The sequence below is a fragment of the Lethenteron reissneri genome, chromosome 12 (assembly GCF_015708825.2).
Source record: "Lethenteron reissneri isolate LAM-NWPU_2019-01 chromosome 12, ASM1570882v1, whole genome shotgun sequence".
Taxonomy (NCBI): domain Eukaryota; kingdom Metazoa; phylum Chordata; class Hyperoartia; order Petromyzontiformes; family Petromyzontidae; genus Lethenteron; species Lethenteron reissneri.
Genome location: NC_083790.1, coordinates 8,506,420 through 8,523,724, shown reverse-complemented (window position 1 = coordinate 8,523,724; position 17,305 = coordinate 8,506,420). Strand labels below are relative to the sequence as shown.

The 17,305-nt window shown below is 45.6% G+C and overlaps 1 protein-coding gene across 4 annotated transcripts in view; it reads right to left on the bottom strand.

Moving 5' to 3' along the window:
- Nucleotides 1-17,305, bottom strand: part of COL24A1 (collagen type XXIV alpha 1 chain) — a 159,907-nt gene that overhangs the window by 129,928 nt on the left and 12,674 nt on the right. For 3 of the 4 annotated variants that reach the window (XM_061550648.1, XM_061550651.1, XM_061550649.1), the window contains one exon: nt 1,810-1,883. In XM_061550648.1, coding sequence (XP_061406632.1) covers nt 1,810-1,883 — 74 coding nt within the window. Of the gene's footprint in view, nt 1-1,809; nt 1,884-4,618; nt 4,720-11,770; nt 11,795-17,305 lie in introns of those variants that run through there. The other variant, XM_061550647.1, reaches the window with a different exon arrangement.

The window sequence follows — 17,305 nt, the reverse complement described above, 5'->3', positions numbered from 1 at the left end:
TTTGTAACATTATCCTTTGCGAACTTAATACTTTAACCACATTACGCAAGTTTATTAAATTGTATACCACGTATATATGTATTTTTTTTTATTTCGAAAATATTTTTACAATCTGTGAATAGTAACTATGCATGAAAGTAGGTAGGCTTGGGTAAGACATGTTATAAGAAGAGAAGGAATAGGCTCGTGTGAAGGTGCTGGGTGGATTATCACATCACATGACCACAAGAGATGGTGGCAGCTTGGGAAGGCTTTCATCCAGCAGTGGATTAACCATGGCCAATAATGAATAAATGTAAGGATACATAGAGTTTCCAGAATGATCATAGTGCCTTAACAAAGGTATATACATTGTTTTAAGTTATTACAAGGGGGCATACAAGCCAAGAAATGCATAGCATCAAAAACGTTATCTAATGGCTTTATAATGTGTAATCAGAAATTAGCCAAACATCCCAAGCAATGACCTTACTGAAGATAATTTTCAACCCAACAAACCTTTCTTGGGGAAATAGCATTACTATATACAGGGTCATGGCTGAATAATTGATGTAAATTTAAATGATGTTCTGGAAGGGCAATGAAGCTGAACATTGATACAAATATAGTTGAGTCTGCATGAAGATATAAAAAAAAACAGAATTGAATAACTTGGGCTATCAACCGTGATGCCATGCAGGTTGATTGGTTTAGCTCATAGAGCAGGGTAGTCTTAAGTTGTTAAATGTATCCATATATGATCCCAATCATTCCCGAACCAAACGATTCACCTCCCATATAGTAGAATGCTACATCTGACAACCATTGCAAATGGTTACGAATAACCAGAAACACACTCATACGGCACTGTAATTCAAACAAATACTGCCATAGGAAAGTGACAAATGCACACTGGGAGCCCCCTATGAACGTATTGAACTTCTTTCACACCATCCGTAGCCAATCTTGCTAATCGGAGGTGCGGGGAAAGAACAACAAACTAAACGCAACAACAAGCAGTTCTCAAGAAATTAGATTTCAATCTAGATGACTTAAACGTGCTCAGCTCCAGTGGCGTGATAATGAGGTGGTGGAGGTTGATGATAATGAGGAAGTGGTGATGATGAGATGGTGATGATGAGGAAGTGGTGATGATGTTGATGATGATGAGGTGGTGTTGAACTTCTTTCACAGCACCATTGGAACCTCATTTGCCAGTAATATGATAATTGGTTTTTTACCCTTTTATCTGGCAACAAAATTGACACCTTTTTACGAGGAGTCATGTTTGCATAGACCACAATACCTGCAGTCATAATGCAAACAAAAAACATAACTCTGATAATGTATGCACTGTCCTTGAAGTTGATTGGTCCACACCCGAGACAGCTTTCCTTAGAGCCTAGTCTCACATGGGTTGGACCAGATGACGCCAAAAGGCGCAAAACTCAAAGACAATGCACCATCAGAGTATGAGAGCTCGGGGTAAGCATTTACACCATTGGTACCTCATTTGTCAGTAAAAAATATGATAATTGGTTTCTTACCCTTTTATCTGGCAACAAAATTCAACTTCAAGGACAGTGCATACATTATCAGAGTTATGTTTTTTGTTTGCATTATGACTGCAGGTATTGTGGTCCATGCAAACATGACTCCTCGTAAAAAAGGTGTCAATTTTGTTGCCAGATAAAATGGTAAAAAAACAATTATCATATTCTTCCGCAGCGTCCGTAGCCAACCATGCCAATCGGAGGTGCGGGAAAGGACAACAACGTCAACACAACAACAAGCAGGAGGAGGCTCTCAGGGAGGAGTCTTCTTGAGTACCTTGGGTTTCTTGAGCGGAGCTTGGGACAATCGTGGCACCGGCACACACCACCACCAGCAGGATGAGGATCCTCCTGCGGGACGAGAAGAAGGCCGAGGATTGTGGTCAGGGATCGCGTAACACGTTGCAGCCGGTTGAACACGTGACGCTTTCGCGACAAATATTATTCATAATAAAGTTTTTTTGGGTTAGATCGCGTAAGTATAAATGTGTCAATTGGTTTTTTACCCTTCTATCTGGCAACAAAACTGACACCTTTTTACAAGGAGTCATGTTTGCATAGACCGCAATACCAGCAGTCATAATGTTTGTATTATGACTGCTGGTATTGCGGTCTATGCAAACATGACTCCTTGTAAAAGGTGTCAGTTTTGTTGCCAGATAGAAGGGTAAAAAAACAATTATCATATTTTTACTGGCAAATGAGGTTCCCATAGTATAAATGTGTCGTAAACCTCCACCGCCCGACACAGCCTGTAAGGTTTGTCACGTAAACAATGCGCCGATTAGTTACTACTTCAGCCCACCGGTGTGTTGGAGAGTAAATCCACAACAAACCGGTGGGCTGAGGTAGTAACTAATCGGCGTTGTTGTTTTCGTGCAGCCGCTCAGATACACAGACACAGCGGCAGTGGCACAATCGACACAACAGACGGGACGGAGAGTACTGGGGCTGCATTCTAAGAGATATCAGCGGCGTAAACGACGTATCGATGCACGTAAATGAATATATTCACGATGAAGAAATACATTGACTGAATCGCAGGTGTAATTATCAATCTGTTTTCACGCACATATGTTCCATGTGATCAGTTCACGTCACATCTGCAGCCACTTGTGTTTAAAAAGAATTAAATCTAAACGTGACCTTGAATCATGATAATTCATTATTTTACCAGGGTATGTTTGAACCATTAAACCTCCAACAGCTAGACAGATCTTTTTTTTATTACCAAGTAAGACCTGGGTCACACAAATGGTACAGTAAATAATAATTAGTATGCAATTTGTAAACGTGCACAATATTTCATAAACATAAATGAGCGCAACGCTGAGGCACAGAGCCTAGCACAGTTTGAAAAGAGATGGGGCCTTTAAGAAATAAGCAGGGCCACTCGTTCTAGATTTGAAGTTTTCGTGACTGCAAGGATTCATATTCTTAAGTTTATTCGATAAAGTCACGTAGGTAAAGAATGAAAATTAATAAAAGTAAAATAAAAATAAAATAAAAATCACGACGTTTCGGAGGCAACACAAGCTTCCGTCTTCAGGTGGAACCGTCACAGCACGATAGCTGTATCAAGTGAGAGAGATTCCAAGAAAACAGTCCTTGTATATATACTGGTTGAGGGTGGGAGGAGCCAAGGTAGGCCCTGGATATTATTTTTGTGAGGTTCGGTGCGGCTGAAGCACGCTGTTAGGAATGAGCCTTTGTTGTGTAAACTAGGTGCGGATGATGTAAAGGTGCGTGTAAAAGGGACTGAGCCTTTTTGTTATGTAGAGGTGATGCGGCTGAAATCGCTGCAAATTTTTTACCTACGTGACTTTACCGAAAAAACCTAAGAATAAGGGCCACTCGTGTCTCTTAAAAAGGTCGATGCAGATTGAATGTCGCTGCGAATGTGAAGCTGAATGACTGAAATGTAATATAGGCGCAAACAACAAATTGTTCTGCATATAGAAATAAAAAAAATGTTGTTGACCTTGAAAATGGAACTCGAATTTACGTGAGATATCTTATTATATATTCACCAAGCTATTGGTCTAATTGACCAATCAAAATTCACCATTCAAAACTGGCCAGGATGTAACAGTTGTTCAATGTATGTAAACGAGATGCAACACACACACACAGCATCTCCACCATCTCTCACTCTCTCCGGCTAGAACACATTTATTTACTACACTTAGCATCACTTACATTCTTGAAATGGCAAAAGTTGCACCGAGGAGTCGGTGTGTTTGTATGTATGCATGTACGACGTGTCCACCTGTGTATTTAGATCGTTCCATATAAAGCATTTGACTTTGTGTGGGAGCTGTGGTGCATTGGCTCACGCACTGTGCAATGAGCCCAACAACCCGAGTATAATTCCAGGCCTTGTTTAAGATCAGTGGTGAGAGATATCTGAATTGGCCCTGGGCTTCTCCTCGGTTGACTCAGCTTTAAATAAGTACTGCACCTGGCATAATGTGCAAGAATTAGTGCCTTTCGATTACAAGCTGCTCACTCTACTGCTGAACAACCCCTTCTATTCAAGGGAATGTCACAAATTGGGAAAGTGATTTTCATTTAAGAATTTCTGTTTTGTCTTGTTTGCACCATCTCATTACAATAGTTTATTTTTTAGTGCAATGTATACAGTTTTGTCCCGTCTATCAGCTCATGTAAATGATTAGCATATAATTTGCATATAATTTACTTAAGCCAATATATAATTAATGATAGCGTGCACAATTTGATGCATGTATCATGAGCAGAAAAAACGATTTTAATCAATCGATGTATTTTTAAGATATCTATTATCGAAAGCATGTGGATATTTATAGATTAATAATATTTCACACGTACTTGCGCGCATCTAATTGATCTATTTTGGCGAGCGCATTTTGTACGTTTTGCAACGCTTCTTCAAAAGTCGCGCAAAAAAGCACCTATTCGCGTCGACCTCCAAGTAATATCCATAACCGCCATGCCAACATGCAGCTCGTCAATGCCTGGCTGCTTCTCCCTGTGGGCAAACCGATGCCAGACGTGGTCAAGCCAGGCTGGCAATGTATTCATGGGGCCCAAACGGAAACACCTACCCCTGATGCTCGGTAGCTAGTCCGTGAGCAAACACAGACTCGTCCGTGTCCGCACGCCGGGCCAAGTTTACTTGAAGCAGTGAAGGCGTTTTGGCTGCCACCTTGTAGTCAAAGGAAGGGTGGGAGGGGGGTTTGGAAAATGGCTAAATCATAATGGATCGCAAGAGAGCACAAGGCCGTGGCATCAGTCCCCATTACGATTCTGCATGTACTCACTGGTAACGTGCGTTGACATAAAGCAACTTAATAGCAAGCCTCGAAGAAATGGGTTCCTTATACATTCTAGATTCCTGCTTCTTAGTGATGAGGAAAAACCAGGCCGCGCTTTGATCAACGTCACTCAGATGAGATTCGTTCCATGTACACAATTTTAAAATAAGTTTAAAAATATGTATAACTCACACTGACATAAAGTGAAACCTGCACCTGACAGTGCACATTTGAGGCTTACTATCAGAACAAATCTACCAGGTGTACACAGTGCCGGATTATCCTAGTAGCAAAAGTAGCATATGCTACGGGCTCCACACTTTCAAGGGCACCGCGATAAATGCTTTCAAGCTATCAATTCCGATTCAGTGATTCTGCACTTTCTCTATTACTATAGTACTATACTGCCTGCAACTTTGATGAACGACTGGGTGTTTAAGGTTAGCAATTTGTTGTATCTGGCTGTATAGCAAATGAACAAATACAATTACTTAACTATACAATTAAAAATTGTGTTTTTTTATGTTATATGCTACAGGCCCCGCACTAGCTTAATCCGGCGCTGGGTGTACAGTTGTTCTCAATTTAACTTGGGTGCTTTACTCAAAATAGCCAAATTAACACAAAAATATTGTTTGAAAATGGTCTGTAATAAAAATAAAAAAATGCATTTTTAAAGTTTCCCTCGTAATGATACAAGCTCTTCATTTCCAACCTTGGAAAACAACACCCAGAGTTCACCACTAAGTGGTGGTGACATCCCACGGAACTTGTACCAGGCTAGGTGCCCTTTGATGCCACTTGAAGAATCAAAAGCTCGCTGGCAGGAGGTCACGGAAGAGACCCAGGTCACTGAATAGACTGAAATGACTGGCAGATGCACCACCTATGCTCCTCTCAGTGCCAACGTGCTGTGTTTTAGACGCCCGGTGCTGCACTCGTTATTGTGAGCATCGCTCTGCTCTCCGTTGTTGCTGGAGGGCAACTGCATCCAACTGCCCAGTAGCGTCCTTCATGAGCCTCTTCCACAAGGAGGCTTGAAATACACATCCCCGAGTGCATACAAAGTCTCACAGGTACAACAACAACCGCCATTCGCCACTAAGTGGGGGTGACGTCACCACGACGCTTGTGCCAGGCCAAGTGCACCTTGAGGCCACGTGAAGTGTCGAACGCCCGCTGGCAGGAGGTCACAGGTACACGCGCACACACACACACGCAGCTGCCATGTTGGCATAGTCGATGGACAAATACACGAAGAGGCTCGTGCAAGCACTCCCCTGTTGCACAGACCAGCGGAAACAAGCTCTAGGACAAAAAGAGTTAAAGGGTCATTCCCCCCACCTCCCTTCTCCTTGGCCCCAAGAACACGCTTGCGGGCCTCTAAAACAACTCAGCAGGGCTGCTAAGGAATAACGGATCCCGGGACACCTGTCACGACAAAGACAAAGACCCCCCGTATAGCCTTAACAGACTGTAGGGGCAAGTGCTGTTAGCGAGCACCTATGAAGGCCAGCACGGCACACGAGGGGGTGGGTGGCCAGCACCACGCCCGACCGCCTTTGTCTCCCTAGTGGAAATGTTTACACACCGCACCAGGTACTCATTTGAGGCTGAGTCGACCTAGGGGAGGCCCGAGACCGGTTCAGATAAATCGTCACTGGTGTTGGCTGTGAGCGGGAATCGAACCCGGGTCGCCAGGTTTCGTAGCGCAGCGCGCTAACCGCTACACCACCGCTCCCCCAGCATCTTTAGGGACAGTCCCACTGGCACCCCCACTCCGCCTGGATCTCAGTGGCTCCGCGCACACACTTGCACACGGAAAAATTTACTGTGCAAATTCCACCGCTTAGCATCTTTAGGGAAAATGTATTCGAGCTTTGGAGTTTTGATTAGTACCACACACGCGCATCATCCCCCACCATCCCTCCCTGCACACGTGCGCAGGGCACACGTGGGCGGAGCACACTTGTGAGCCACAGATGTGCTCGGATGCACACGTCTGGGGTGACGTCACCCGTCAGCTGGGTTCCACCGCTTGATTGTGGGCAGACGTGCCTGTGTTGTGGGGCTGCTGCACAACGGGTGTGCTCATGTTTCACACCGGGGACCAATACTTAGTAGCCCCGTAGCTCACAACACGTCAATTACGAGCACCGCAGCCTAATCAAGCTTCTGCAGCTTGGCGACGCTTTGTCGCTTCGCCCGGTGTTTAGATTTCGACATAGCCGATTGACACGTTTACAAAACGCAGAAAACTAGAATGAGCTGTGACTTAACAAGAAAATTCCTTGGAATACCCAATTGAAGATTTGACTGACCGCTGATTATTTTCCAGACTCTAACTCGCATGCCTGCGAGGGCTGAAATCACGTTTGGAAGATTGAATATTTAAATCCTGGTCCGGGTTAGGACCAAAGTGCTTAATCAAGTTAATAGGAGTCATCCTATGAGAGGCTGGTCCCTACCATTGCTGGCTCAACACCGCCGACAGTTATAGTACGGACATTTCAACGGCGCTGTAAAATGGCAAAGCCATTATGAGGGTTCTCTAGAGATGGGATCAATCACCAATGCTTTTCTATTTTTTTTTTATCAGGAAGACATTATCAGGTTACTTTGACTCAACTGTTTTGACTTAAAGCTTTCGTGACTGCAGGAATTCATATTCTTTGGGTCTTTCGGTAAAGCCACGTAGATAGATCAAATAATAAAAAATAATAAAAATAAAAATAATAAAATAATAACAATATCACGACGTTTCGATCGCAACACAAGCAATCGTCATCAGGAGAGAAATATCACGGGAGAGCTGCTGATAATATATGGTGGGAGCGCTGCTAAGGTAAGGAGTTATAAAGGTTTGGGATGGGTATAGCCCAAGGGTCAGTGGGAGGGGCTATAGATGAAATTTGCATGTAAATGTAAGATCGGGTAAATCGAAGCTGTGGGGGTGGCCATTGCAGTGTGAGAGATTAGCATGTCAATGTAAGAATTCTACAGACAAGAGAGGGAATCGGAGAGACGACATAATGTGAGGGGCGCGCATGCCGACATTCCACCACGAGAGAAAACTACAGGCACTCTTCTACTTATGAACATTTGAGTTACGAACTTTCAGAGATATGAACAAACCTGTCCGTATGTTCAGTTGCCTGTTCGGACCGCTGTGCAATAGATGCCGGTGGTGGCATCTAAATCTGCAGAACGTGAAGAACCAGTGGCGTCTACATCTACAGGAGAGTATACAACTGTTAAAGCCACCCCCCGTGTTTAGTGTACATGATGTAAAACATGTTTGGAATCGACAGGAGTAAAGTTTAACTTATGAACAAATCGACTTACAAACAGACCTCTTGAACATAACTCGTTCGTAAGTAGAGGAGTCCCTGTGCAGGCAGGCGTGATTAATAAAAACCCTAAGCCTAGACTGGAACAAGAGGACGGCCTTAGCAGTAGTGAGCTTGGCTAGAGGAAATTAATTTCAGAGAGTTGGGAGCAGCAACGGAAAAAGCATTGACCTATGGGAACATAGGATGATCAATGGATTAGACCCAAGGGCTTGGTTTCTGTAGGGGGAAGAGCACGGTCGGCTATATACGGTGAGAAATAAATGCAACATACGTACGTGAATGGGTGTAGAATACAATGAGAGGCGATAGGCAGGTAGGAAATGGTGCTCCCATACATTTGGTTAGTTTCTGTTGATCAATTCCAATTACGTTTACGATCGTGCAAAAATATTAAATCAGAGAGTGAACATTCCAACAGCAAAAGCTCCAATTGGATACATCCAGAAGGCTGTATAATAATAATGAAATGAACGGTCAAACTAACACCTGGAATCAATGCGCGTTGGGGTAGATATAAGGCCCAATTACCATAGTGGCTGGCTTTTAACATCTGCAAAAATGCACCTGCAAGAACTGCGAGTTGCATGAGATACACAGGCTGTGAGCAGCAGCTTTACCAGGTGGGAAAAACTCACGTGGCTGGGCAGCATGACCGTGAGCTATTGCCGACGCAAAACAGCTTTAACATGTGCAAGAGTAATGCACTCAAGAGGGGCGCGTTTCACCGCTCACATTGTGAGGTCTGAGGCTTGTCACAACCAAGCATTGGCGCACAGACACGACCGTACAATCAATGAAAAAAATGCGCTTCTACATTTTGAAATTGATCCTCTCTTCATTGCATTTTTAAGCCCTCGGTACACTTATTTTTAAGCTGTCTGGAATGCTCCACAATCTCACGTTCCTTCACCGTTAAATACGTTCAAACACACGCCCGCCCTGCGCACAGTTTACTTAACAAAATTGGCCACTCCATGGTGCAAAATTTTTAATCTAAATGCATAGAGGTCTCTGTGCGAGGAGCGGGGCTTTGGCTTTTTGGGCTCCACGAATACAGAAGCCATTTAGCGTTCTGCGTTTGCCATCTGGATTTCGTTTGCAACCGGAAGTTAACCTAGCCAAGTCGAAACACTCTCTGGTGCCCGACCACGTTAGCCCAGAGCGCGCGCATAGACTACAAAATATTCCAGCTCCTCTTCTCAGAATTCAGAGAAATTTGATGATGGCCTGATGCTACACAGGGTAGCTAGCTCGCTGCATCGTTTGGCTGCCTCTGTGCCGTTAGAGAGCGTTAGACAGCAAGCAGACTGATAAATTGTGCTACTGATTGGACCCATTATTTTTTGTCAGTTAACTGTAATTTTTAGCGTTACTGAATCCATAATAAAACCCTGTTGTCATACACCAGGGAACGTTCACTAATGCATTTTTTCATGTGGCTGAATTTAATCTCACTCCGCAGCTGAGGATTTCCTTCGTGGAATTGTTTGTACATAAGCAGAAATTTTGTACAGCCTATAAGTCACGTACCAGTTGAAAGATATATTAAGAAAAATCCTCAAAGAACAATATAATCGGGAGCAGATGAATTTTCATACACGGTCCTCCTTCCTTCAATAGTTTTAACATTTACATTTCATGTCCCTTGAATATGTTTAAATGAGCATTTCATATCTAAGAGTATGACTAATAATAACAATGACCATTCATGCATGCTGATTATGTCAATGAACATCACAAATTCCTCTTGATATGCAAATTCTTTTGTCGAAACGCCCCTTCCCCCCCTTCCAACCCAGCTTATATATATTCTCCAAGCTCGTGTGCTGTTTCATTCAGACGCTGTCTCCCCGACAGACCTGGTTTTCACCTGAGGACGGCTGCTTGCGTTGTGGCCGAAACGTCGTGAGAATTATTTTATTATGTTTTGTTTTTATTATTTTATTACTTCCCTTCTACGTGACTTTACCGAAAGAACCAAGAAGATGAACATCACAATGATAGACATTGTGTACACGTACAGCCCGTTCGTGAATCCACCACTGAGTGTGGGCATCACCACACCTTGCAGGCTGTGAGGGATGCTTGACCAAACCTCACCATCGCCGCTCATTGTGGAATTGTCGCCACTGCCCTCCACTGCCCACGATGCCCCCATAACGCCTGTCTTTTGTGCATGGTGGCCACCCATCAAAGTGGCATCTCGGCTCAACCTGCTTAGCATGTGGGATTTGACGAGATCGGGGGGCGCATACTGGGTGATTTGGCCATTGGCTCACAATGATGATGATGATCGCCAAATACCAAGAACACTAATCCAGCTGTAAAAAAAGCGAACCCACAAAGGGACGCTTGAAGTGGGAGGTTGCTCCGTTAGGGGCAGAGTCTGGCAAAATTCCCCCCCACCACCCCCCCCCCCGTGCAAAAGAAAAAAAAGCGTCGTGGCCGCTCGCAGGATCCTGCCCAATCACAGCGTTGCGAGCAATCCTCGCTCTGCCATTCGGGCGGAATAAATTACACACAGCGCCCAGTCTGTAACGCCAAGAAAGGGATCTTTGTATGTAATGGCTAGATCGCTGTAGCGCTCTCCATCCACCGGACATAATTACCAACGGTGCTAATGCCGGAAAAAGGGACGAACCGAGTCTGCTAAGTGCCGTTGCTGATAAACTTTTCAAAATGCCACGCATGTGCTGCACACTTCAGGCACACTGAGCTTTCCCCACATGGGCACTGCGTTCACCGCAAGCAACGTACACACTCCCAGACATGCACACACACACACACATGCATTCACACACACACAGTGAATCCGCCGTATTATAGCTTTCATAACGGACTGTTAGGGTGCAAGTGCGACTCGCGAGCGATTATTAAGACCCGTGGAGGTGCAGTCTTGGTCTTGTGACCAGCTCAACGCCTGGCCCACCGTTGTCTTCGCAATGCCGATGTTAGTTAACACACCACTCCAGGTTATCATTTAAGGCTGAGCTGACCTAGTGGAAGCCCAGAACAATTCAGAGTATCACTCACTGTTCATATAAGCCAGAATATAACTCGCGGCGTCGGGTTTGTAGCGCAGTGTGCTGACAACTGCATCACTGCTTCCAACTACGTATGTATGTTGAGCTTATTTAGCACCGCACGTTAGCCAACCGTGATAACTACAGACGTACACACGTACGAACACACGTACATGTGCTCCTACAGTCTAATCTGGCTTGTCTCAATACCGTTAAACCAACCGTGAGTTGATATGAACTCGTGTTAGTCAAACATAAATTGACTGCAATCATGAAAACCCTGGCCAGATCAAAGTGCCATTGAATGAAAAATACAGGCCAATGGTTGTCAGCCAGCTTTGAAATGTAATCCCTACTTAGGAAGAAAAAAATACTTACAATATATATGTGTGTGTGCTCGGCTATACACACACACGGATAGCAGAGTATACATTATACATATAAGCGCATGCTTGAAGACAAAATACTGCAAACTAACCTTGCAAAGTGCTCTAAAGTTATTGGAGCATCGTGACCGTGATGTCATCGCAGCCGCTGTGTTGTCAGCCTGCGTGCCTCCTACTCACACGCTGCATCCTGCTGGTCCGGAGCCATCGGAGAGGATTTCCCTGCAGTCGGCAGCCACCTTCATCTCCTCCCACTCACAACCTTTGATCTCAGGTTCGCCGCCACAGCCCTTCATTTAAACGGACACCTCTGGCCGCACGTTGCCCCACCGGTTGGCCCCTGCTGCCCTCCTTGGCCCTTGTTGGCCAGCCCTGCCCGGCTCAGTCCGAGGTAGACTGGAGAAGCAGCGCATTGGCTAAGCCATCAAACAACGAGGGTGGTCACCGCAGCGCGCGGCGCTTTCAGATGCGATTCTGCGGTCGTCTGGAACGCTCTTCCCTCCGATATTAGGAAGCCGCTGGAGCTATAAACTTTTAAATAATAATCTAGATTGAAAACTCATTTCTTTAGAACTGCTTTTTGTCTTCAGTTTGTCCGACCCTCGCACCTCAGATTAGTATGTTTGGCTACGTACGGTGCGAAAGAAGTTTAACGTGCATACATAGACTCACACAGAGACCCATAGACTCACACAAAGACCCATAGGCTCCCACAGAGAGAGAGAGAGACGCATAGATTCACACAGAGACCCATAGTTTGTTGCCCTACCCCCGCACCTCAGATTAGCACGGTTGGCTACGTACGGTGCGAAAGAAGTTCAACGTACATACGTCCGAGAAACGTCTTGCCGGCCACCCATTCCTCTCTTCGCTACGGTCGAATCTCTCTCGGCGTGCCACGCTATTTTCGGCGAGTCTTAAATTTAGCTCCGTTCTCTCTGCAGGGTGCCGAATGGAAGCGTAGCCTGGCCAAGCAGCTCCCAAAAGAGATCTATTTTCTCTCACTTCTTTATATATATATTTGTTTCAAATATCTGCGTAATAACTTCTAAGTCACTTTTCAAACACGGTTCGTTGAACGAGGCACTGCGAAGAAAACTGTGGGCTTTTTGTGGAGGTGGAACGAAAGGAAGTGAGTGAATAAGGGGAGAGAGGAGCTGGGAAAAAATAAATAGCAAGAGTTGAAAAAAAAGGGCCGGTTTCAGAGTGGGTGGGCGCAAGGCACCCGGTTTTGTTTGGATGCTTCACTGGAAAACACGCAGTGCATGTTAGGATCAACGTGCTGTTACTCTAACTTTACTCTGGGCTCTCTGCCCCGGTGCAAACGCTGTAGCGCAAGTCTATGCATAGCAACTTTGTGTAAATGACTCGCATATAGCGTTCCCGAAAAGGCTACCTTATTATCCCTTTAAACGTACGGCGTAGTATTAACTGTAACCTACTGTATTCATAACATTTTCCAAAGAGAAACATCACAGCGAGCAATCATTTACTATTGCAGTCGTTCATATTGGAATGTTTGAGCCTATAAGATTCCCTCAAAGGCTTACATTCTTTTGAAAAATTTGAGAGAGAAAAAATACCTGGTTTGTTACAGGAGTGAAATAAATAACACGAATGCAGAATTGAGCTAACAAAAATGTTATCCCGTTTTTTTCTCTGCATAGTTCTCTCATTCATTATGCAGTTGGCTCACATGGAATGCTCAAAGCATACATTATACATGCAAGTCAGGCATTGTAAGTGGAATTTGGAAGTTTGTGTGTAAGATATCCCCGGTTGGTGGGAAAGAAATATAATTATGATTACGAAACATTTTGCAAACCCGCTTTTCATGTTTATGAAACGATGCTGTGAGTGCAGTGGCCACGAAAAATCATCAACGTCGTCATCAGCCATGATTGATCCAAGAAGTCTCCATCTCTCACCGGGGGCCTCGCAATGCCAACAATCCACCTAGCTCAGTTCGCAACCTTTACTGCAGCCTTGCACACCTTTGGTTCTCAATCGTAATTTTTAAAATAATGTTATTAAATACATTGGGGTTTGACGTAAGAAAATTGCTGTACGTACGTGCCCGTGCTGAATTTGTGTTTCGATGATTTACCTTCTAAAAAAAAATGGCCATGCCTCGCACCCCCAGAAAGGGCATCTCGCACCCCCAGGGAGTGCGTGCACCCCAGGTTAAGAAGAACCACTGGACTGTAGCGCCTCCTGTACACGAGCTGATTTCCCCGGTGGATTATCATCTTGGGCGTGTTCCATCCTCTGAGCACTCCATCATTGGTCTCAACAATCGGCCATCATCCCTTCAAAGTGTTGTGCTCTGCTTAAGCACATTCACTCACCCTTCTTAACCGACAACAGGACGACCTTACACCCTTCTTGCCTTATGTTCTCTAATCCACGTCCTCCTCTTCCACGCTCTGTGTAATTCCAAGTATTCGCCTGTCCATGTGCTTCTCTGTACACTTTTCATCTTTTTTGTTACATTTCTTGTGTCAACGTCCATGTTTTTCCAACATATTTCTCATGACAGGTAATATAAATTGACGAAAAAAACATTCGTCTATCGGGACATCATTATGTTGCTATTCTTCAAAAAGTTCAGGTTTACATCATCCCTACAATATGCTGTCATGCACCTTTTGATTTAATTATGTTGCTCTCGGTCCACCTTCTATAAGTCTTTTAGAAACCTTAGGGCCCCAGTAAACCTTGTAGCTTGACCTTGTTAAAATCCGAGGGGGGGCTTGACCATTGAATGCTAAAACAAACTTTCAACAAACGCTCACCGGTGCTACGAACGATAACGCTCCGCTTTTGCCCGTCATGCATTCTGCTGCTGTAGCTCTTACCCACCACCCCCCACCCCCGGTGTAATGTCGAAAGGGCCGGGGAAGCCGTGGACTATAATGATTTCGAAAGGGGGGGGGGGGCAGGGGATTGAGCCCTTCTGCAACTCTAACCCCCAACACGACGAGGCTGCCACCGGTAAAATGAAGACCCAGGGCACTAGGGCCGGCCACACAACAGCCATGGAGAGGCAGCTGCCGCTGGGGGAAAATCCAATTCTGAGAAAATCGTACAGTGTGCGTGTGTAACCGCACACTGCACATGAACACTGGATTACGCAACGGTGGCTGGTTGGGCCGTGCAACCCAAAGCAAGTGGGACATTTGCGGGGGTGGGAGGGGGGGGATCTTCCGCTGTTGGTGTGGACTAAATTGAGTGACGTTTCGATGCTGTCAAGCCGGTGGAAATTTCGTGAACGCGCGCGGGCAACACACTCGGCACGCACGAGCACTCTGCCGAAGCGCGTACACGGAACAATAAAAAGTGGCTGATCCGCATGCCAGTGTGCTCGCATGTACACGCGCTCGCACACGCACACACATACACACTAGGTGCCTGAGTGCACGCGTGCACGTACACAAAGCAGGATTCAGGAAAGGGAATGGGGTGTGGGAGATGAGATACGGAGCTAATGGGTAGGGGGGTGGATGAGTGGATGGGTGGGTTGGGTTGTGTTGGTGGGTGGAGGATTGGGTTGGTGGGTGGATGCGTGGATGGGTGGGTTGGGTTGTGTTGGTGGGTGGGTGGAGGATTGGGTTGGTGGGTGGATGCGTGGATGGGTGGGTTGGGTTGTGTTGGTGGGTGGATGCGTGGATGGTTGGGTTGTGTTGGTGGGTGGGTGGAGGATTGGGTTGGTGGGTGGATGCGTGGATGGGTGGTTTGGGTTGTGTTGGTGGGTGGAGGATTGGGTTGGTGGGTGGATGAGTGGATGGGTGGGTTGGGGTGTTGGTGGGTGGAGGATTTGGTTTGTGGGTGGATGAGTGGATGGGTGGGTTGGGGTGTTGGTGGGTGGAGGATCGCGTTGATGGATGATTGGGTGAGTGGGAGGAGAGGGATGGGAGGTAGGAGGTGTCAGAGGGACGGCAGACAGCATCAGGCTGTGGCAGCAGCAATGGTCTTGAAGCCTGAGAGCAATTTCTGCACCCAGTGGGCCCCCAGGACAGAAAATACCCAGGCATCTGTTGAGGCAGCATGCACATGTGGGACGGTTTAGGCTAAGCTCACCAGCCTCCCAGTTCTCTCTCCCATTTCCCCCAGCGCTATACATCCTCGCTCCAAACTCCCCTTGCCCAGGAACCCCCCCCCACCCCGCTCCAACCCTCTCTCCTACCCCACAACGCAATGTTTGAAAAGGCTTCGCTTCTACCTTACTCGCCTGGTGGTGAGCATCTGACATGCACGGCTTTGAAGACAACTGTTAAAGAGCATCAACAACGCCACCCCCCCCCAACCTCCCCCCCTCTGTCCCCCGCTCGACCTCACGCTGCCCAAGGTCGCTTGGCACCGCTGGGGAGTGTGAACGCCCGCACGGCCCGGAGCTTCACAGACTGGATTGTATATGGGTCAAGCTGCAATTAATGTCGCGTTTCGCCCCAACAAAATATTTGTTGAAATAATAAATGAAATACATGCGCGCACACGTGTCTTATTTTGGCAGACGACCTCATCATATCCCTACGCAGTTTCACGATCGCTCAGTTCCACAGAAACACAGACTCTCGTAGGTTTCCTGGAACGGATGTCAGACGCGTAAATTCTGCGATGAGTAAGTACGGACTATATGCTCAGATTAATTTCTAGCGCATGCTCGGACGGTGTAAATAAATAGTGCTCAAATGATACAGCATCACCCTTTATTAAATCTGAAACCACAATTTGTATTGGCAAAGCGGAGAACATCTGTCTTGCAATGAGACAGCATGGGCGACTGCAAATGAATGCCAAACCACTGGCAAATGCAAATGCAAACCCTCGGGAACATTTTAAATATTTCAATCAAAAAGCCAGCGCTGCATAACTTTATGTTATCTTTATTTCTCATTTTTTCCCTCCGCGTAAAGTTCACGTGTGGCCCGAAGGTAAGTAGAAACGTCGACGTGTTTCCTAATAATAAAAAAAACATGCTAAAAGTACACTGGTAATAAAGCTTTACCCACAATAACCGGGGTGTTGTCGTTAATATGGGACGTACACTGTGCTTAAACGTTACACCGTTTATTTGTGCACATTCATAAGCTTACATACTCGTATACTTAACAAAGGAGAAACTGGTCTCTTGGGAAATATTGTATCAGGGCAAGTGATTGCTGTTCGTGAGCACCTCTTAACGTTGGAATGGCACATGGGCAGTGTGCTGTGGCCAACAACATCAACAACCTGGCCTCCTTTGCCTCCCCAGTGCTAATGTTGACACATCATAGCATATACTAATTTTCGGCTGAGTTATCCTACAAGTTGTCCAGATATAGCCCAGCAGTCACAGGTTGGCAGGTTTGTAGTGCTGTTGTGTACTTGCTGTCAATACGACCCAGCACACTCTCTGACAGTCACGCAATCACAAATACATGGAAGAATCGTAGGTGCGTGGGTTCATATGTGGAGCTGAAATTGGATTGAGAAATAAACGATTCAGTCAATAACTTCAGTGTTATCCCACTTGTCTCTTCTGATAATCCAGCACCATGTCACGACGTTTCCCTGTTGGCCATATGTCTTGGAAGATATAGGAGTTATCCACACTTTACCCCATCACACATGACTTGTCGAGTCATAACCATCCGTGGTGTACACATTATACTGACTGGATACAGGTGCGGGGGGGGGGGGGTTTAAGAAAGATAAAACATAATAAAATAATTC